Source organism: Cebus imitator, unplaced genomic scaffold (genome assembly GCF_001604975.1).
Source record: "Cebus imitator isolate Cc_AM_T3 unplaced genomic scaffold, Cebus_imitator-1.0 Scaffold113, whole genome shotgun sequence".
In the NCBI taxonomy this organism is placed as follows: Eukaryota; Metazoa; Chordata; class Mammalia; order Primates; family Cebidae; genus Cebus; species Cebus imitator.
In genome coordinates, this window is record NW_016107428.1 from 7,483,685 (window position 1) to 7,506,064 (window position 22,380).

The 22,380-nt window shown below is 40.6% G+C and overlaps 1 protein-coding gene across 6 annotated transcripts in view; it reads right to left on the reverse strand.

Moving 5' to 3' along the window:
- ANKRD44 (ankyrin repeat domain 44) overlaps positions 1 to 22,380 on the reverse strand; it is a 334,866-nt gene that overhangs the window by 124,519 nt on the left and 187,967 nt on the right. For all 6 annotated transcript variants that reach the window (XM_017538761.2, XM_017538760.2, XM_037742095.1 and 3 more), the window contains exons 7-9: positions 20,567 to 20,709; positions 19,290 to 19,502; positions 9,147 to 9,225 (exon numbers count right to left, since the gene is read on the reverse strand). In XM_017538761.2, coding sequence (XP_017394250.1) covers positions 9,147 to 9,225; positions 19,290 to 19,502; positions 20,567 to 20,709 — 435 coding nt within the window. The remainder of the gene's footprint in view (positions 1 to 9,146; positions 9,226 to 19,289; positions 19,503 to 20,566; positions 20,710 to 22,380) is intronic.

Genomic DNA, 22,380 nt, shown 5'->3' on the forward strand with positions numbered 1-22,380 from the left:
AACAACAACAACAACAAAACATTTTTGAACTTGGGTAAGAAAAAAACATTTTTGAACTTGGGTAACCTGCTGGACAGCACATAAGGGGGCTGCCAAAGGCCAATGGTGAGATCAGCCTCCGGACACCAGATTGTATCTTGGGTCAGTTCCTTTCCCTCTCTCGCTATGACAACACAGCTTCAGACAGCAAACAACGTGATTGGATAGCAGGGGTAGTCTTTGCTTACTAACTAAAAAAGAGTGGGTTTTTAAAAAAAGAGTGGATTTTTTGGCCGGGCGCAGTGGCTCACGCCTGTAATCCCCGCACTTTGGGAAGCTGAGGTGGGCGGATCACGAGATCAGGAGATCACAACAATCCTGGCCAACATGGTGAAACCCCATCTTTACTAAAAATACAAAAATTAGCTGGGCATGGTGGCACATGCCTGTAGTCCAAGTTCGGAGTTGAATAAGGGTCTGCAGACTGAGCTATCGCCCCCCTCCTCCCGCCCGGAGGAAGAGGGAGCTATAAGCGGGAGCAGCTGGAAGGCCCCTACCCTATGACCAGAGAGAGAAAGCTGAAAGGGGGAGACTGCCCTTTGCGGCTGGACGGGTCCTAACCTCCTCCACAACCCCCAGAGGGCTGAAGCTCTGACTCTAGGGGTTGCATAGCCAGTGCCACAGTCTGAGATGAACCCTGAATGATCCAGGCCAGTGGAGGAAGGGCATAACCCACTACTAGAGGGGTGGGACTGGGCTACATGTTTTAACAAAAAACACAGGGAGCCTACGTAGTAACGGGAGGCATTCTTGACAATCCAGCAGCACCTACAGGTCAGCAGAAGAGGTGGGCCTAATCTCCCAGCATAAACAAAAAAGAAACAGGAAGCTTCCCTAGTAACCTGAAGGAATCCCTAGAAACCCAGTAGCGCCCCCACAGGCAGACAAGCGACCTCATCAAGCAGCTCTCTGACACCACAGCCAGGTAAATCCACAAAGATGGGAAAAAAAAAAAAAAAAAACAGTGCAAAAAAGGTGAAACCATCAAAGACCAGAACACCTCTTCTCCTTCGAGGGACCACAACTTCTCAACAACACAGGATCACAGCTTGACCGAGAAGGAGTGCAAAGAATTGATGGAAACAGGATTCAGAAGGTGGATAATAACAAACTTTTCAGAGCTAAAGGAACACGTTCTAACTCAATGCAAAGAAACCAAAAACCTTGAAAAAAGGTTATACGAAATGCTAACTAGAATAACCAGCTTAAAGAAGAACATAAATGACTTGATGGAGTTGAAGAACACAGCACGAGAACTACATGAAGCAAACAAGTTTTAATAGCCAAATCAATCAAGCAGAAGAAAGGATATCAGAGATTGAAGATCAACTCAATGAAATAAAAAGATAAAACAATACAAGAGAAAAAAAGAGTAAAAAGAAATGAACAAAGCCACCAAGAAATATGGGATTATGTGAAAAAACCTAATCTACGCTTGATCGGTGTACCTGAATATGATGGGGAGAATGAATCCAAACTGGAAACCACACTCCAGGATATTATCCAGGAGAACTTCCCAAGCCTAGCAAGGCAGTCCAAATTTCAAATTCAAAAAATACAGAGAACTCCACAAAGATATTCCTCAAGAAGAGCAACCCCAAGGCACATAATCATCAGATTCACCAGGGTCGAAATGAAGAAAAAAATGCTAAGGGAGGCCAGAGAGAAAGGTCAGGTCACCCACAGAGGGAAGCCAATCAGACTCACAGCAGATCTCTTGGCAGAAACTCTACAAGCCAGAAGAGAGTGGGGGTCAATATTCAACATCCTTAAAGAAAAGAACTTTCAACCTAGAATCTCATATCCAGCCAAACTAGCTTCATAAGTGAAGGAGAAATAATATCCTTTACAGAGAAGCAATTATTTAGAGATTTTGTCACCACCAGACCTGCCCTACAAGAGCTCCTGAAAGAAACACTAAGCATGGAAATGAACAAGTACCAGTCACTGCAAAAGCAAACCAGTTGGCAAAGACCAAAAATGCAATGAAGAAAATGAGTCAACTAATGAAAAAGAAAACCAGCCAGTAACAAAATGGCAGGATCAAATTCACACATAACAATATTAACATTGAATGTAAATGGCCTAAATGCCCGAATCAAAAGACACAGACTGGCAAACTAGATAAAAAGTCAGAACCCATCGGTGTGCTGTATTCAAGAAACCCATCTCACATACAAAGACACACATAGACTCAAAATAAAGGATGGAAGAAGATTTACCAAGCAAATGGAGAACAAAAAAAAAGCAGAGGTTGCAATCCTAGTCTCTGATACAATGGACTTCAAACCAACAAAGATCAAAAGAGACAAAGAAGGACATTACACAACGATAAAAGGATCAATACAACAGGAAGAGCTAACTATCCTAAATATATATGCCCCCAACACAGGAGTACCCAGATACATAAAGCAAGTTCTTAACAACCTAAAACGAGATTTAGACTCCCACACAATAATAGTGGGAGACTTCAATACTCCACTGTCAATATTAGACATATCAACGAGATAGAAAATTAACAAGGATATCCAGGACTTGAATGCAGAGCTGGACCAACCACATCTAATAGACATATACAGAACGCTCCACCCCAAATCCACAGAATATACATTTTTCTCAGCACCACATTGCACTTACTCTAAAATTGACCACATCATTGAAAGCAAATCACTCCTCAGCAAATGCAAAAGAACAGAAATCATAACAAACAGTCTATCAGACCACAGCGCAATCAGACTAGAACTCAGGATCAAGAAACACACTCAAACCCGCACAGCCACTTGGAAACTGAATAACTTGCTTCTGAATGTTGACTGGATAAACAATGAAATGAAGGCAGAAATAAAGATGCTCTTTGAAACCAACCAGAATGAAGACACAATTGACCAGAATCTCTGGGACACCTTTAAAGCAGTATTGAGAGGGAAATTTATAGCAATAAATGTCCACCAGAGAACAGAGGAAAGATCTAAAATCGACACCCTATCATCAAAATTGAAAGAACCAGAGGAGCAAGATCAAAAAAACTCAAAAGCTAGCAGAAGACAAGAGATAACTAACCTCAGAGTAGAACTGAAGGAGACAGAGACACAAAAAACCCTTCAAAAAATCAATAAATCCAGGAGGTGGTTTTTTGAAAAGATCAACAAAATAGACTGCTAGCCAGATTAATAAAAAAGAAAAGGGAGAAGAATCAAATAGATGCAATAAAAAATGATAAAGGGAATATCACCACTGATCCCACAGAAATACAAACTACTATCCCTATAAAGAGCTCTACTCACATAAACCAGTAAACCAGGAAGAAATGGATAAATTCCTGGACACCTGCCTCCTGCCAAGCCTAAACCAGGAGGAAGCTGAAACCCTAAATAGACTGATAACAAGGGCTGAAGTAGAGGCAGCAATCAATAGCCTACCAACCAAAAAAAGTCCACGTCCAGATGGGTTCATAGCCGAATTCTACCAGATGTGCAAACAGGAGTTGGTTCCATTCCTTCTGAAACTGTATCAAACAATACAAAAGGAGGGAATCCTCCCTAACTCATTTTATGGGATCAACAACATCCTGATACCAAAACCAAGCAGAGACTCAACTAAAAAAGAAAACTTCAGGCCAATATCCATGATGAACATCAACGCAAAAATCTTCAATAAGATACTGGCAAACAGATTGCAACAGCATATCAAGAAGCTTATCCATCACGACCAAGTAGGCTTCATCCTGGGGATGCAAGGTTGGTTCAACATACGCAAATCCATAAATGTAATCCATCACATAAACGGAACCAAAGACAAAAACCACATGATTATCTCTATAGATGCAGAGAAGGCCTTTGATAAAACTCAACAGCTCTTCATGCTAAAACCTCTCAATAAACTAGGTATTGATGGAACGTATCATAAAATGATAAAAGTTATATATGACAAACCTACAGCCAATATCATACTGAACGGGCAAAAGCTGGAAGAATTCCCTTTGAAATCAGGCACTAGACAAGGATGCCCTCTCTCACCACTCCTATTCAACATAGTATTGGAAGTTCTAGCCAGAGCAATCAGGCAAGAAAAAGAAATAAAGAGCATTCAATTAGGAAAGGAGGAAGTCAAACTGTCTCTATTTGCAGATGATATGATTGTATATCTAGAAGACCCCATCGTCTCAGCCCAAAATCTTCTCAAACTGATAAGCAACTTCAGCAAAGTCCCAGGATACAAAATCAATGTGCAAAAATCACAAGCATTCCTATATACCAATAACAGACAAACAGAGAGCCAAATCAAGAGCAAACACCCATTCACAATTGCTACAAAGAGAATAAAATACCTTGGAATACAACTAACAAAGGATGTAAAGGACCTCTTCCAGGGGAACTACAAACCACTGCTGAATGAAATAAGAGAGGACACAAACAGATGGAGAAACATTCCATGCTCATGGTTAGGAGAATCAATATTGTAAAAATGGCCATACTGCCCAAAGTAATCTATAGATTCAATGCTATCCCCATCAAGCTACCAATGACCTTCTTCACAGAACTGGAAAAAACCACTTTAAACTTCATATGGAATCACAAGAGACCCTGCATAGCCAAGACAATCCTAAGCAAAAAGAACAAAGCTGGAGGCATCACACTGCCAGACTTCAAACTATACTACAAGGCTACAGCAATCAAAACAGCATAGTACTGGTACCAAAACAGAGACATAGACCAACGGAACAGAACAGAGACCCCAGAAGAAACACCACACATCTACAACCATCTGATCTTTGACAAACCCAGCAAAAACAAGCAATGAGGAAAGGACTCCATGTTTAATAAATGGTGTTGGGAAAACTGGCTAGCAATGTGCAGAAAGCAAAAACTGGACCCCTACCTGTCACCTTACACTAAAATTAACTCCAGATTGATCAAAGATTTAAACATAAAACCTAACACCATAAAAACACTAGAAGAAAACGTAAGCAAAACCATCCAGGACATAGGCATAGGCAAGGACTTCATGACTAAAACACCAAAAGCAATGGCAATAAAAGCCAGAATAGACAAATGGGATCTAATTAAACTCCAGAGCTTCTGTACATCAAAAGAAACCATCATTAGAGTGAATTGGCAACCAACAGAATGGGAAAAAATTTTTGCAATCTACCCATCTGACAAACGGCTAATATCCAGAATCTACAAAGAACTAAAACAGACATACAAGAAAAAAACAAACCCATTCAAAAGTGGGTGACGGATATGAACAGACACTTTACAAAAGAAGACATATATGAGGCCAACAAATATATGAAAAAATGCTCATCATCACCAGTCATTATTGAAATGCAAATCAAAACCACACTGAGATATTATCTCATGCCAGTTAGAATGGCAATCATTTAAAAATCTGGAGACAACAGATGCTGGAGAGGATGTGGATAAACAGGAACACTCTTACACAATTGGTGGGAGTGTAAATTAGTTCAACCATTGTGGAAGACAGTGTGGCTATTTCTCAAGGATCTAGAAATAGAAATTCCATTTGACCCAGCAATCCCACTATTGGGTATATACCCAAAGAACTATAAATCGTTCTACTATAAAGACACATGCACATGCATGTTCACTGCAGCCCTGTGTACAATAGCAAAGACCTGGAACCAATCCAAATGCCCATCAATGATAGACTGGACAAAGAAAATGTGGTACATATACATCATGGAATACTATGCAGCCATAAAAAATGATAAGTTCATGTCCTTTGTAGGGACTTGGATGAATCTGGAAACCATCATTCTCAGCAAACTGACCCAGGAACAGAAAGCCAAGCACCATATGTTCTCACTCATAGGTGGTGTTGAACAATGAGAACATGTGGACTCAGGGAGAGGAGCTTCACACACAGGGGACAGTTGCGGGGGATAGGGGAGAGACAATGGGAGGTGGGGAGGGAGGGTAGGGTAGGGAGGGAGAACATGGGGAGAAATGCCAGATATAGTATGCACCCAAAGTAAAATAAATAAATAATTTAAAAAAAAGAAAACAAATAAATACAAAGAGCATTCCTCAGTAGCACGTTTAGTTGCTTCAGGGAGCCAAATGTTGTGCCCATGTGGTCCTGGAGGACAGAGGGGCTCCTGCTGGGTTATGCCCCACTCTGGGGGGACTGATACCAGACCCTAGTGGCATAAGCCTCTGGAGAGGGAGGGTCCCAGCAACAGCCCAAGATTCTTCCCAGAAGGAAGCCAACAAACAGTAGGTAAAAAAAAGAACTTCCTTTTCTTTTCCCCAAGGGCATTAAAAAAAGGTCAAATGGAAGAATTCACAGTTTTCACATGTGTTATGAATGCAAAAAAACTGTCAGTTGAGAAAAGAGAATACCAAAGCATCCTTTTACCAGGACAACTCTATTTCAAATATAAGTGAGTCTTACAGTAAATGGAATTCAATTTTCAAAGGAATTCTTTTTTAACACCATTGGTTTCTGAAGATCATGTTTATAAGCGTGGTGGTTGAGAGTTCAGTCTCTATTGTCAGACAACCTGTGTTCAGATCCCTGTTCCTCAACATACTGGCCCTGTATCCAGACACAAGTGACAACCTCTCTGCCCAGTTTCCCCATCTTTGAAATGGAGATAATAATAGTACCTCTTTCTCATAGGGTGGTTGAAAGGCTTTATAAGGGGTATTTAGCCAAGTGCCTGGCACACTGTGAACACTTGTCTTTATCATTAGCACTTAGCTTTATCATTATACATAATAGGCTATATATTATAGCCACTATATCCTTATCAGTTCAGGCCCCTGGACCTCACCCAACCCATAAGCAAGATGCCAGGACAACCAAGAATCAGAGAAGCTCTGAAACAAAGATCCCCTGATCACAGAGGATGAAAGACGGGATCTCTTTTAGGCCTTCCCCAACTCAAAAATCTAGAAACGGCAGGGCGCAGTGGCTCACACCGGTTATCTCAGCATTTTGGGAGGCCAAGGTAGGCGGATTACTTGAGGCCAGGCAGTCAAGACCAGCCTGGCCAACATGGCAAAACCCCGTCTCTACTAAAAATACAAATATTAGCTGGGCATGGTGGCACACCTGTAGTCACAGCTACTTGGGAGGCGGAGGCACAAGAATCGCTTGAACCTGGGAGGCAGATGTTGCAGTGAGCCAAGATCACCCATCTCACCCCAGCCTGAGCAGCAGAGCAAGACTGTCTCAAAAAAAAAAAAAAGTCTAGCAAGAATATCCAGGCAGGGCACAGAAGTCTTCCAGCCCACATGGCTCTTGGAGAGGCCGAAGCTGCAGTCCCCTGGGCCTATTGTGGGCATGCTAGCAGGACAGAGGGGAGATGCATCATGGAGATGAACAGCATGGCCTGACACACAGAGATAAACCTGCAGGAAGGCAGTGCCCAGAACTCGAAAGATTATTCTCCCTCCAGCCTTGTCTCTGGAGCTTCAAGTTGCTCTAAAAGGGAACCAAAGCCGTTTAAGTTTTGTTTGTTTCTAAAAGTTTTGTTTTGAAAGTTTTGTTTGCCTTTTTAAGGGGGTGGACATTATTTCTGAAAAATGGTTGAGAAATACAGTGGCATAAGAGACGTGCTCGAAAGAGACTAGGGTCACTGCCCCCTACCCCCTATATTTACATTCAGCAAAATAAAACCCAGCGGCCTTTTCAATAAAATGAGTGTCAACGACACAGCACATGTTTCAAATTAGAAATAATGGTATTGCACAGTGAATTTCCGTTTTACCTTCCTTGGCTCACTGGAAACGTGTTAGGATTTCTCTTCCCCTACAGCTTCACCGGAATGCTTATAAATTTCCTTGGCTTTGCTGCAGATATTTTGCTTCCTAAGCATAATTCCACTGGCTGGTCTTCCAGCCAAATGTCAAGTGACTTCTTTGTTTTATGTCTTGAGTGCCTAAGACATAACTCAGTGCCACTGGTAATTCAAGTGTATGTGGTCCGAAATTCTTACAGATGAGAAAAATACAATTCCAAGGAAACTGACTAATATCAAACTTTTGAGAAGTAGAAATGTGGGTCAACTAAAAATAGGAACGGCTGGATTGACCTGGAATGTCAGCTTAAAATCTGAACTAAACCTGGTTTTTGTTTTTTTTTTAAATCCTCTCTAAAATTTGCTAACAGAAGTTGTGTTGTCAAAGTCAACCCACTCACAGATGCTGCTGGCCATGACCCCCTATGAGTTACATGAACTAAGATGTAGACTGAACTCCCTAGTACTTTGGCTTCAGTGATAACCTGATGGTTCAAGTATACCTTTGTCGTGAAATGAAAATTATTATATTATGTGACTTTCCCAGGTTTTTTGTCAAGCTGTGAATTTTTTTTTTTTGATACAAAATCTCACTCTGTCACCCAGGCTAGAGCACGATCTCACTCACTGCAACCTCCTCTTCCCAAGTTCAAGCGATTCTCCTGCCTCAGCCTCCCAAGTAGCTGGGATTACAGGCATCCTGCCACCAGTCTCGACTAAATTTTGTATTTTTAGTAGAGACAAGGTTTCACCATGTTGGCCAAGCTGGTCTTAAATGCTTGACCTCAGCTGATCCACCCACCTCGGCCTCCCAAAGTGCCTGGGATTATAGGCATCAGCCACCACACCCATCCTAAGCCTGTGATTTTATGATTTTATATCACATCCTTACCTGCTTTTCCTCTGAGTCATCTCATTTTTCCTACTTTTGCCCAATTAGCTTAATAAGTTTTATCTTAGGAAACTATAGTGAACTCTAAAATTTAAAAATAATTCAGATTTGTTGCTAGAAAATGAATGCTACTTACTTTGATTAGTTTCAGAGTGAAAAGCACAGAATCTTGAGCCTATATAAATATATCATTTCCAATTTCAACGCTCATGCTCTGTGCCTGATTCCAAATTGACTGTGAAACTATGGCTTTATGTTTTTACTACTAAGGTGGATGTTGATGACACGTCTGATGAGCAGCTTTTAGCAAAGTACATCAAAGAACTATGTAATTCCACACTTACTAAAACTCCAAAACAGCATCAGCTTTCATATCCAGGTGACTGACAGCCAAATTCACAACAAGAAACTATTGAAATAATGACACTACTGAAGCATGTCTCTTACCATTCTGAATAAGGGTCTGTGACCGTGTGAACCTTCCATGGACAGCTGTCATGTGCAGCGGACTTTTGCCATCTTTACTCTAAAAAAAAAAAAAAATGAAGGAGAGAAAAACAATGGAGGCATTCATGAGCCAGTGACATCAATCTGAAATACCCCTATGGACACTGCTAATAATGCCCTGAAAACATCCATTTAATTTTTTTTTTAAAGTATGGTCAACATGAAGCTGCAGTGAGCTAGGATTTTACCACTGCACTCCAGCCTGGGTGACAGAGTGATGTTTTTCTCAAAAAAATTTTTTTAAAGTATGATCAACAGTTACAAGAGGCAAAGATAATTTTGAAAGGAAAAGATAAAATGTACATGACCTCTGAAGTTATTGCATAACATGGCATTTTTAAAAATCCTAGAGAAACAGTCATCTGTAACCTTTATTCCTCTCCTGTGATTACTGGAGAAGGAAGTTTCCTTAGAGGTGTTTTTTCAACCTTTGTCTACAGTATACAAAAAAAGACAAATGTGTTAACTTTCGTGGTCCTGTTTAAGCCAAAGCTGACCAAATGGCTCTGAATCACTGCAACTTTTGAAACTGACCTGAGGCCAGGCGCAATGACTCACACCTGTAATCCCAGCACCCTGGGAGACTGAGGTGCGCAGATCACTTGAGGTAGGAGTTCAAGAACAGCCTGGCCAACATGGTGAAATGCCATCTCTACCAAAAATACAAAAATTAGCCAGGCATGGTGGCATGTGCCTGTAATCCCAGCTACTCGAGAGGCTGAGATGGGAGAATTGCTTGAACCTAGGAGGCAAAGGTTGCAGTGTGTCAGAATCGTGCCACATTGCACTACAGTCTGGGTGACAGAGTAAGATTCTGTCGGGGGGAAAAAAAAAAAAAAGAAAGAAAGAAATAAAAAAAGAGAGAGGAAAACCTGATCTGGATCTCCCCGTAATTCCTTCCATTTTAATTCCGTTTTTTAAAAAAAAATCACTTTAAAATAAAACAAAACAAAAAAGAAAAAAATTAAAAGAAAAACAAAAACAAAACCATAAGTTTTGATTGTTTCAAAACAGAATCTCTTACTTCACTTAACTCATTAGAAGTTAGAGGACTAAGGCATGCAACTGTTTAGGAAATTGTCATTTGAATGATCAGCTGGAAATGTGTGCTGAATTCATATATTTCTTACTATACATGATAGAAATGAAATTTCCTTTCCAAAACACAGAAAATTAAGCCAAAACACAAAAAATATACAGCATCTATATACTGATCATCATTATACTAAATACCATGGTACCACATATTTAACTAAGAAATAGTAATTTACAGAATTTCTTCTGAAAATAGGCCCAAAAGAAAATTTTACTGTTATTTTAGAATAAAACTGCTCCAATAGAAAGAATGTATTTTCATCCAAGTATTATTATCAAAAAAATCTACATAACACTTATTTTTCTAAGTATCAGCAGAAACACTTCTCTAGGTCTGAAGTTAAAATAAGAGGTTTTAAAAATGCATGTTCATTTTGTGATTAAATCCAAATACCTGTGCTTTAAAATGACTGTTTTAAAAAACTCCATCTTGGAAAACAAATAATAATTCATGTAAGTATTTCTTAGAGTGGACCAACAACTGCCTATGTCTGAATCACCCAGGATTCTTGTTGGAAATATGAATTCTGTACTTTAACCCAGAACTACAGAATTGGGGTAAGAGGGTCCCCATTTTTAACCACTGATTTGGACTGTGGGCTAAAATAGCTTATAAAACCAAGGTTTTAACACAAGAATTTCATTATATTCTATAAGTCTATTCCTTATAAATAAAAAAGGGATTACACATAGCCTATGCCAAGAAAAAAAGTTAATTAGAACAGCAAGTTCATCTTGATTGAAAAAAACATGTATCATTATAATTCGATGTTCTCAGGTAGATGGGGGAAGAAAAGAAATAATAGGATCCTCTCTCTATCTTATATGAGTGTAACCTGAATGAAAACAGACTGAGAAAGGAGACTTGAAGCTTGATAATATTTTTAGAGGAAAAACGGGTGCAATCAAGACAATGAGTTACAGCATCATCGCTGACCATGAGACATGCTGGGAAGCAGAGCTCCTAAAAGTTGTCGATTCAAAGCTAGGCCTTGGTTGTAGGATTGCACACAGTTCCAAGGACTGAAACACCTAGTAACTACTTCAGAATAAAGATTAAAACACCCCCTTCCAATTAAAAAATGATGACAGTTGCAAGATAATTAAGGAGAAAGAAGGCAGAAATTGTGGAGTTGGCATTAACTTGTCCCTAGGTGGAGCTATTTCTTTAAATTTTGCTCCAGTGTTTCCTCTTAATATGAACCATAATTATTAATTAAATATATCTAAAGCTATAAATACTTCAGCATTTAGAAAATATATTCATAAATGTTTAGCTAAGAATTTTCCATGCTTAGAAAAGTGCTTAAAGGCTTTACCAAGGAGTAACCACCAAATTGGTGGTAGCTAACTAAACGGCAGGCAGAGACACAAAGCAGAAGTGAGTGATCTCTGTAGTGTGCAGTGGGCAAAGCCAGTTCCATTTCAGGGACAGCAAACACCACAACCTTCCTTTTGGCTGAGAGTGCTTGTGCCTCTGGTAAAGGGACAAGTAAATACAGATGACCAAAGTTAGGTAAAATGCAAAGAACAGCAAAATGACCAGTGGTGACAATTGCTTTGCATCCATCTTTGCAGATCTTTGCCTGGGTTCATCTACTGAATCCAGGATATAGCTGATATCATTTTTTCTTCTCATGAGGACACAGTTGGATAAGGTGGGGAAATCTGGACAGGAAGCATTAAGAGTATCCTGGCAGCCATTTTGGGGCAGCTTTGTTCATATGATATGGGGTGTAAAGGGAGCTCATTATTCCAAAACACCATTGAAAACCAAGGAAACTCAAAAGGACAATACTTTTTATTTAGCCTTTAAAAGTTATAACTCAGAATATTAAAGTCGAAACGAGGGAACACTACTGAGTTTCATGATCTGAGAAATTGAAACTTACCATGCAGGCGTACTGGCTGTCGCTACTATTCCTAGAACTTCACGCAAAGATAAAACTATTCCTTGCATTTTCAAAGGAGAGAATATGTGCAATTCTTTCTTCTATTGAAAGCTTTCATGAATTTTTTTTTTCTTAATTTCTAGTCTCCCTCTAATTTTCTAGCTACATTTCCCTGTAGAATTTAGGGCTTTGAAAATTTTGTTATTTTGAGAATCCATTCAATTAAGCAAGAAGCACTTCTGTTGAGTTAGGCATAATCAAGGCCTAACTCATAAAGGAAACGTATTGAGGATTAAAAATATTTTATAATAAATACTAGTACTCTTTAAGGGCCAAACTCAGCATTGTCTAAGGAAGATTAATCTTTGAACTAAATAGAGTGTTTGTATTTTCTTGACCATCAGTCTCCTCTGAAATCCATTTTTTTTTTCTTTTACTCCTAATGCCTTCTTTCCTCATCTTCCAACATCCCACACACCATAGGTAAATTTACAGACATTGTTATTCCCCAGGGTCTTGAAAGCATAATGTTCTCTGTGGCATGGTACACCCCTGGAATCACACAGCTCAATAACCCTAATACAAAAATAAAGCCTCTATGGGATAACACTAAGTCCAACCTGGGGTTAGGGGTGGGGTCAAATAAGGTCAGAAACCCATTCAGCCTTCCTAATTCAATGGAAGAGCCATCTAAAATACTGGTGTTAAAAAGCCATACATAGCCCAATTTATTTTGCTTTGTTTTTTATGGTTCTAAGGGCGAGAGAGATGGAACATGGTTGGCTCACTCATTCCTCTCCTTTCCTCACTTCTCCAAAATTCTAAGTACCGTGTACCTATCACTGCCCTGTTCCAGTTTTCATCTTCAACTTCTGCAATACAAACTATTCCATAATTTGGTCTTGGTACATATAAAGAAGGGAACTGGTCCACTTCAAACAGACATGTTTCAGCTCCCATCTCTTAGAGCTAAATAATCTAAAAGCCCACAGACAGAAAAGAATTGAGGTCATGCACAGGCTAAATGTCAGTGACCAGAAAGTAGACAACCTGGCAATGGCAATTTCTGAATCTGTCTAAGTCATATCCACCACAGTTCTACATATAGTGCTCTCTTTAACGCTTACTTTTGAATGCTTGCACAAAGAGCCTTGAGATACTACAGAAATTACAATGTGATCTGTAATGGGAAAGAAAAATTATTTTATATTTTCTCATGCCCTATCTATTTACAAATTGCAAGTAAAACATGAATGGACTATTGTATCAGTAAAGTATATCTTTATTTTATCACAATTAAACTCATATTACGAAGTCAAAAAACAGGGCCAGGGTCAACTGAGCAAAATGGGGAACTGTGAAATGCAGGCAGAACACACACCCGTCCTCCTCTTCCTTCCATCTTGTAATTGCTCATGAAGACATCACTTTTACTGTTTTGCGAGAATAGAGGAAAACAAAGTGAAAATATGGGTAGGTGCTGGCTGCATTTCAATATGCTATTTCCCTCAACCTTTGGAAAATCTAAACAAATACGAATTGTCTTACAATCTACAAACACTTTCAAAATCCAAGGAGCAATGTGGTACAAGGAGATAACAACTTGAATTAGACAGCTACCTCCAGAGTCAGACAGGATGGCTCTGTGGAAACGTTAGATGATCCGCGCATCCAGAGTGGATCTGGAATAACTAAGGAGGATTCAAAGAGAATTAGGAAATCGGAGGATACAGACAGCGTAGATAAAGGGAGATGGAGAATGAAAGCTAGATTTGATTCAAAATCCTATTTATATAGATTTGATCATAATAAACCCAAATTTCAGAGTTTTAAAATGGCATTTCTTATATTCTAGTTATGATTAGCAGTCCAAAGAAAAAAATAAATATTAAAATTAAGGAATTATGCTTTTTAGTTCCATTTGTGGAAAGGAAGAAAGGGCTGCAAAAACCAATGTACCACAGCAGTTGAAGTCCTTTATCCAATCTGAACTGACCACTGGTCAGTTAACAGTAGGAGGCAGGTGTGCCAGAGAGTAGCCTTCTAGTGCCAGGTATTGAGCACACCAAGAGCATCGGTGGCATGTTTTGCAGATATAATGAAGTGCATTATATCTGCAAATTTCGATGACTTCCCTTTCTTTGAAAGATTCACAGGATGCCCTTCAGATACCAGGATGGCAAGACAGATGTCTACAGTCTTGGGAACACTGACAGTTTGGCCACCTGTGTGCTTCCTGCCCCTTCAACGCCATGTTCTACAGTTTCAGCCCCATACAAACACTCCTTCCCAAACTTGGACCACAGTTTTTTGGTCACTTTGATGCCCCCATTCATTTTTGTCTGCTTTCCATCTTCATGAAAACACTGTACTCCTTCCTGTCTCCTCTAACAACATTTTGCATCCCTTTCTCTGGCTTTTTCTCCTCCTCCTTATCCTAAGAGTAAAGGGCTGTATCACCTTCTGTACTTGTGCTATTACATACTCTCTCCTTGGGCAGTCTCATCCCTTTCTTCTTGTTTCAGCAATCAACTTTATGTGAATGAAGCAATCCACATTTTTTCTTCTGTCCCCTACCAGTCTCCCATGCTAGAGTACCACGTTTTCCACTTTTGGGCTGTCTCTACCAAAGCCTAAAAATCAGCCTCTCAAAAACTAAACGTATTGGTTTAACTTCCTAAGCCTACTCTTCCTCCTGACATCCCTCTTAAAAAATATTAATGATAACATCTATTTTTATACTCCTTATCATGTGGCAGATATTATTCTACATGGTTTATGTATGATAAAGCTGTTTAATGTTCACAGCAGTTCCATGGGAAAGATACTATTATATCCCTAATTTTACAGATAAATAAACCAAGACACACAGAGAGCTTGTTTACGATTATATAGATACTAAATGTCAAGGCTAGAATTGGAATTTAGGTAGTCTGGCCCCAGAACTGAACACTTAACTACTCTGCTGTACCACCTTTCTTCAGCAGATTTTTTTGTTTTTTAAGACAGAGTCTTGCCCTGTTGCCCAGGCTAGAATACAGGGGCAGGATCTCAGCTCACTGCAACCTCTGCCTCCGGGTTCAAGCAATTCTCCTGCTTCAGCCTCCTGAGTAGCAGGGATTACAGGCACATGCCACCATGCCCGGCTACTTTTTGGAGTTTTGGTAGAGACAGGGTTTCACCATATTGGTCAGGCTAGTCTTGCCTGATCTCAGGTGATCGACCCGCCCTGGCTGCCAAAGTGCTGGGATTACAGGTGTGAGCCACTGCACCCAGCCTCTTCGTCACATTTCAATCCTTACATTAGTCTTCAACTCCTTCAGTCCGTGTCCTGCCAAGTCCTGCTGATTTTCTTTCTGCAAAGCCTCCCCTTTCAGTTGGCTCCTCCTTGTTCCCCTGTTCTCTTATTACCTCTTACTGATATACAAGTTTTATTGACTGCTAGTTATCCACTAATCAGCTCTTCTCTAGGTCCACTATACCTGGGTTTTCTTTTTTTTTTCAAAAGTGAAAATAGCTTTGTCATTTTTCTGGATATAAAAATAACATGCTCTGCCACATGTGGTAGCTCATGCCTGTAATCCCAATACTTCGGGAGGCCAAGGCAGGTGGATCACTTGAGCTTGGGAGTTGGAGACCAGCCTGGGTAACATGGCAAAATCCTGCCTCTACAAAAAATATAAAAATTAGCCAGGCACGGTGGTGCACACCTGTAATCTCAGCTACTTGGGAGGCTGAGGCCAGAGGATGGCTTGAGCCTGGGAAGCAGATGTCGCAGCGAGCCATCCCACCACTGCACTCCAACCTAAGTGGCAGAGCCAGATCCTGTCTCAATAAAAAATAATAATAAAAATAATTTTTTTTAATGTACATTGTATCATAATCAGAAGACAAAAGCAAATACACACAAAAAAAACTAAAGGCCGGGCACAGTGGCTCATGCCTGTAATCCCAGCACTTTGAGAGGCTGAGGTGGATGGATTGCTTGAGCTCAGCAGTTAGAGACCAGCCTGGCCAACATAGCAAAACCCCCTCTCTACAAAAATACAAAAATTAGCTGGGCATGGTAGCAGGCACCTGTAATTCCAGCTACTTGGGAGGCTGAGGCAGGAGAATCACTTGAACTCAGGAGGCGGAGTTTGCAGTGAGTTGAGATAGCACCATCGCACTCCAGCCTGGACAAGCAGAGTGAAATTCCATCTCAAAAAGAAAAAAAAAGAAATGAAACAAACAAAAATCTAAATCATAATTTTGTTGTCTCTGCCGTGATAATTGTTGCTAGCATATTGGTACATACTACATAGATTTTTGTCTCTCTTTGCATCATGTACACAGACACATAACCGTAACATTTTAACATTAAAAAATGAGATATTTCTTTATTGCATTTTAATTTTTTCATTGATAATACTAGATATTAGCCATTTTGATATTTGTCATTCTTTAACACAAATGTATGTTTTTGTATTAGTTTGTATTTTTCTAATTACCAGTGATACTGACTAGTTTTTCACAGGTTTAATGGATTTTGTTTTCTCTCTCTTGTGACCTGACTTTTACTATATGTTTTCTAGTAGTGATCACTTTTTCTTATTGATTTGTACGAGCTCTTTACATATCAAGCATATTAACTATTTGCTTATTATGTATATAGAAGAAAATTTTCCCTAAGTTGTTCTTATTTCAATTTTATGTTAGAGATTTTTTTGTTGCTGTTTTGTTACATAAATGTTTAAGATTTGTAGTCATTTATACGATTATTTTCCTTTGTTTCCTGCCTTTGGTGTTCTGTGACCAGATTACTGTTTTTAATGCTCAGGTCTGATCACATGACCCGTGGAATGATTACTGGCCTGCAGAGGCTGGAGAGGCCCAAGCTTCTTGGGCTCAAAATCATCAAGTAGATAAGTTCTCTTCCTGGTCAAATCACATTTCAGCTCATTTATGACTCCTTTCTTTCACACAATTAAAAATAAAAGAGTTTGTTAGACACAGGATCTCACTAGGTTGCTCAGGCTGATCTCAAGCTCCTGGGTTCACGGAATCCTATCCCTCAGCCTCCCAAGGAGCTGAGATAGCAGGCCAAGCCACCACAGTTAGTACATTCATAATATTAAACTCTATTCGATACAATCAATTGCTATTCTGAAAATCTGTCCCATCTTTCACCACTCTTAGAAATTATGAAAAAAAATAAAAGATTTTAATAGTGACTAGAGATTATTAAAATAGATTGATATGATATTCTTGAAATTACACCTTGGAAATCACATTGTTCAAAACCAGAGACAGAATACACTGGGACCTTGCTTCAGGATCCCTCTGTGGTGGGAAGAAGGGAAGCCTGGGTTGAATAAAAGGTCTCCTAGCGCAGCTTAGGATATTCTGCTACAATCTAAATGCATTCAAGTGATGTCATTTAAATTATGAATGCTACATGCATAGGTTCCCCCTTGGTTAGCTGTCACACAGCAAGCTGACTAGTCACCTAAAGTTTACCTAGAGCTTTTCCTATCCAGAATTCCCACCCACCTTTGCTCACACTGTTCTTTCTATCTGGAACACTCTCTCTCAAATTATCTCTATCCCTCCTCAAGTAAACTACATTAATCTTCCAGGTCTCCACTCAAAACCGATCTCCATTTTTAATTCCCAAGCAAGAAACAAGTGAACACTTGCTTCTTATAGTTTGCAATGCTTTATGACTCTTCTCTTGTGACTCATCATATCTTTGCTTGCTCATGATTGCCTGAGTGCATGTTATCTCCCTACTACACTATAAGTTCCTTAGGAGCAGAGACTGGATCTCATCTTGGAGCACATCTCCAGTACCTAACAGAGGGCACTGGGTAGTCCTTAGTAAATCTGCTGAATAAAGGAATGATCATAACGAATGGCTCAGTGCTACGTCACTGAAGCCACTATCTAGGGTTTGCTTTAAGAAGGTCTTGGCTGGGCACAGTGGTTCACACCTGTAATCCCAGCACTTTGGGAGGCCAAGGCAGGAGGATCACTTGAGGTCAGGAGTTTGAGATCAGCTTGGCCAACATGGAGAAACACCACCTCTACTAATAATACAAAAAAATTAGCCGGGCATGGTGGTGAACACCTACAATTCCAGCTACTGGGGAGGCTGAGGCAGAACCCGGGAGACAGAGGTTGCAGTGAGCCAAGATCGTGCCATTGCACTCCAGCCTGTGTGACAAGAGCAAAACTTCATCTCAAAAAAACAAGAGAAGGTATCTGAGAAGCTCTAAACCCACACTGGGGTTGGAAACAGGCCCACAGTCATTATTAGGCCTTCTTTTGAATTCTCAGCAGCGCTGCCCTATCGGGTCAACATTCACCTCAATATTAACATCTGGGCCAAGTCAACATCCTAGAGATCTAGTATCTGTTCTGGCACATTCACTAAGGGTAACAAAGACACACAACTGGAGCCTTGGTATCTCTCAGCTGGTACCACCACTCCTGGAGAAAAATACAACTCTTTCTCTTTCCTTTTCTCTCTCTCCCTTCCTTCCTTCCTTCCTTCCTTCCTCCCTTCCTCCCTCCCTCCCTTCCTCCCTCCCTTCCTCCTTCCCTTCTTTCCCTCCCTCCCTCTCTCCTTTCTTTCCTTCCCTCCTTCCCTCACTCCCTCCTTCCCTCCTTCTGAAAAATAATACAACTCTCTCTCTCTCTTTCTTTTTTTTCTTTTCTGAGATGGAGTCTCACTCTGTCACCCAGGCTGGAGTGCAGTGGCATGATCTCGGCTCACTGCAACCTCTGCCTCCTGGGTTCAAGCAATTCTCTGCCTCAGCCTCCTGAGTAGCTGGGATTACAGGCACTCGTCACCACCCCCGACTAATTTTTATATTTTTAGTAGAGATGGGGTTTCACCATCTTGGCCAGGCTGGTCTTGAACTCCTGGCCTTGTGATCCACCCACCTTGGCTTCCACACTTTTTTTATAGCATCCAAATCCAGGACAAGGCTGTGTGAGTCAAACTGCTCAGTGTTCCAACTTGCTAAAACATGGTATAATTGGCAGTAGTTGACTTTGCTTAAACAGGAGCTCAATGCAAAGGCATTCAGCACAGAGACTAAGAGAGTCATACCTGAATGTTAACATCCGCCCCGTTGTTGACTAACAATTCAAGACACAAAGCACCATGAGTGGAGGCAGCAGCAAAATGCAAAGGGGTGAACCCATTATTGTTTGGCTGGTTCACATTAGCACCATAGTCAATCAGCTCGTTAACCACAGCATCCTGTCCATTGTAGCAGGCGATGTGAAGTGCTGTATTTCCATAGACATTGATTTCATCAATCTGCAAAAGAGTCCAACACAGGGCGATTAAAGTCACTGGAGCCAGTTTACTCCATTTTCCACAAAAAGCTTAATGGCTGTGGCTAGAGAAAGGAAATATCCATCAGCCAATATAATTGTTCAGAGCTTACTCTTGGCCCAGTATGGTCTTCTTGATGATGCTTGTCACCCCATGGTAATGATCAGCAAAAAGTCAATGTGACAAAAAATGAACTGGAAAGAGAGTTAGAAGTTTTGTCCTGGGGATAGGTATTTTTCAGCTAACAAATGGATCAAAGGTGAAGAGCAAAGTTTCTTTCAAAACACCAAAAGAGAAGTAAATCGGGGGAGAACAGAAAGAGCCCCAAACTCTAGGGTTGAGGCACAGCGAGCCTAAAGACATGGTGGGAGGTGGCTGTGGAGCCTCAACATGGAAGGCGGGTCAGACCCACTCTCGGTTCTGCTCTGGAGTCCGACAAATCACAGGTTGCATTTTAGTTGCAGAGCGGTGGTGCCCTCAGGAGGTGTGTTCAGTCCATGGCTCCCTATTGCTTTATGAGGCCCGACCTGGGTGCTGAGTTTCATCATTATGGTCGTATAGGAACTTGGTTTTCCTTTCCTGGGGGACAGGATGTTCCAACCTCACCACTGCTCCTGCTCTACTAGAGGAAGGAGAATGGGGCAGTCTGACTTCTCCAGTTCAGCAGTAGACATGGCTGCTGTTTGTCTCTGCCATTTATTCATTCATTTCTGCTTTAAGTCATGACTTAAAAGGCTACACTCAGACGGTGGGATGCAGAACCTTAGCTAGTCTTTAAAAACAACCGGTTAATATATATGACATAGACTCTACATGTCTATATATTTATCTACATTGATATAGAAAGTTATTCAGTCTCTAGTTTTCCTCTGCTTAGTGTATGCCCCCACTGCCCTTCATCAGTTGCCCACAGAAACTCAGAAAGATGAGATGCTAGAAAACAACTCCCCTGCCCTTGAATTAAAGTGCAGACAGGATTTAACTTTAGAACAACAGAAATCCCACAAATACACAAGCCATGCAGCGAGGCATTCACTATAGCTCACCTCCACCCCCAGATTCAGGAGATGCTTGACAACATTGATCTGTCCATTGGAGGCTGCGGCATGCAGAGGGGTGTAACCCTTCTTATCCTTACAGGTCACTTCTGCACCATGGTTAATGAGCAATGCTACCACATCCAGGTGGCCTTTACAAACAAAGCAACAGAAAACATTGTTAACCTTTAGAGGGACATTTGCTCATTCATTTCACCTAAATTATCACTGTTAGCTTTTATTGCCACCAGTCTTTTGCTGAGTTATTTGTAAAAAGCTGATTCACGGCAACTATTCAACAAATGTTTGCTGAGTATCTACTATGGTCAGGCATAATGTAAATGCTGTGGGAGGAAAAAACATGATTCATACGTGAGCCTTCTCTTCAAGGAGATCTAGGTGCCCTGTTACCATGCTAATGAATAATGGTGAAGTTTTGCCAGGATATAAGCAGAGAGCCTGAGAAAAGTTGTGTTAAAATGAAAGCAATGCCTTTGAAAACAATTGCCATTCCTCACTGAAAAGTTTAACAATGACAATTCAGTTTAGGAAAACTGATGAAAGAAAAAAAATCAATTAATGAGAATGACCCCAGATTACTGTTTAATCATATAAAATTACTGCTGCTTAATGGTATTTTGACCCACAAAAATGACAATTTCATATGGCTTAACTTACAAATATCCTCATGAATTAGAAGCCAAACAGAAAATCCTTCTAGTTTTAGCTCCTTTGGCATTTATTTCTATGATCTTTTACTCTGTTCCATAATTCACTATACATAGAATGATAAGCCTGGGTTCAAGCAATTCTCATGCCTCAGCCTCCTGAGCAGCTGGGACTACTCCATCTCTACTAAAAATACAAAAATTCAGCTAGTTTTGGTGGCACATGCCTGTAGTCCCAGCTGTTCAGGAGGCTGAGGCACGAGAATCGCTTGAACCCAGGAAGTGGAGGCTACAGTGAGCTGAGATCACACCACTGCACTCCAGCCTGGGCAACAGAGCAAGACCCTGTCTCAAAACAAAACAAAAAAATGATAAACATATTTGACCTTTATTTTGGGACTGAAGATTGTTTGATGCTTCAGGATCATTGCTCTAAACATGGCTGAAAATTGAAGGGTAGAAGACAAGCACTGACTCCAGGACTTGTGTGTGTGCTGGGGTGGGGGGAAAGTATTGGCTTGTTTTATTAAAATTTGACTCTTTTCTCCCCAAGACGTGTATATAGAAAAATATATTTTCAATTATTAGTGGTGCTACCTTAAGCTGTTTGCCCTGGTTTTGCCTATTATTCCTGTTTGTATCCTGATAAAACACAAGACAATGACTTGATCCCTTTAAAGTCACTTATCCAAATGCTTTAGCTGTATATACATCAGCAGAGAATAAGCTTGGAACCTCACATTCTTTGAATCCTATCCACACTAGCTTAGTGTGTGTTCAGCCTACACAGCTGTCTCCCGCAGTCACTGGCTCCAGTCCTGCAGGTGCCACGCAGTCACTTCATATGCTTCAGCCAACATGAAAATCCATGTCAACTTTTTCAAAAAACACGCTAATGCAGGGCCGGGTGCAGTGGCTCACGCCTGTAATCCCAACACTTTGGGAGGCTCAGGTGAGTGGATCACGAGGTCAGAAGTTCAAGACCAGCCTGAGTGAAACCCCATCTCTACTACAAATACAAAAATTAGCTGGGGCTGGGTGTGGTGGTGCACACCTGTAATCCCAGCTACTTGGGAGGCGGAAGCAGGAGAATTACTTGAACCTGAGAGGTGAAGGTTGCAGTGAGCCGAGATCATGCCACTGCACTCCAGCCTG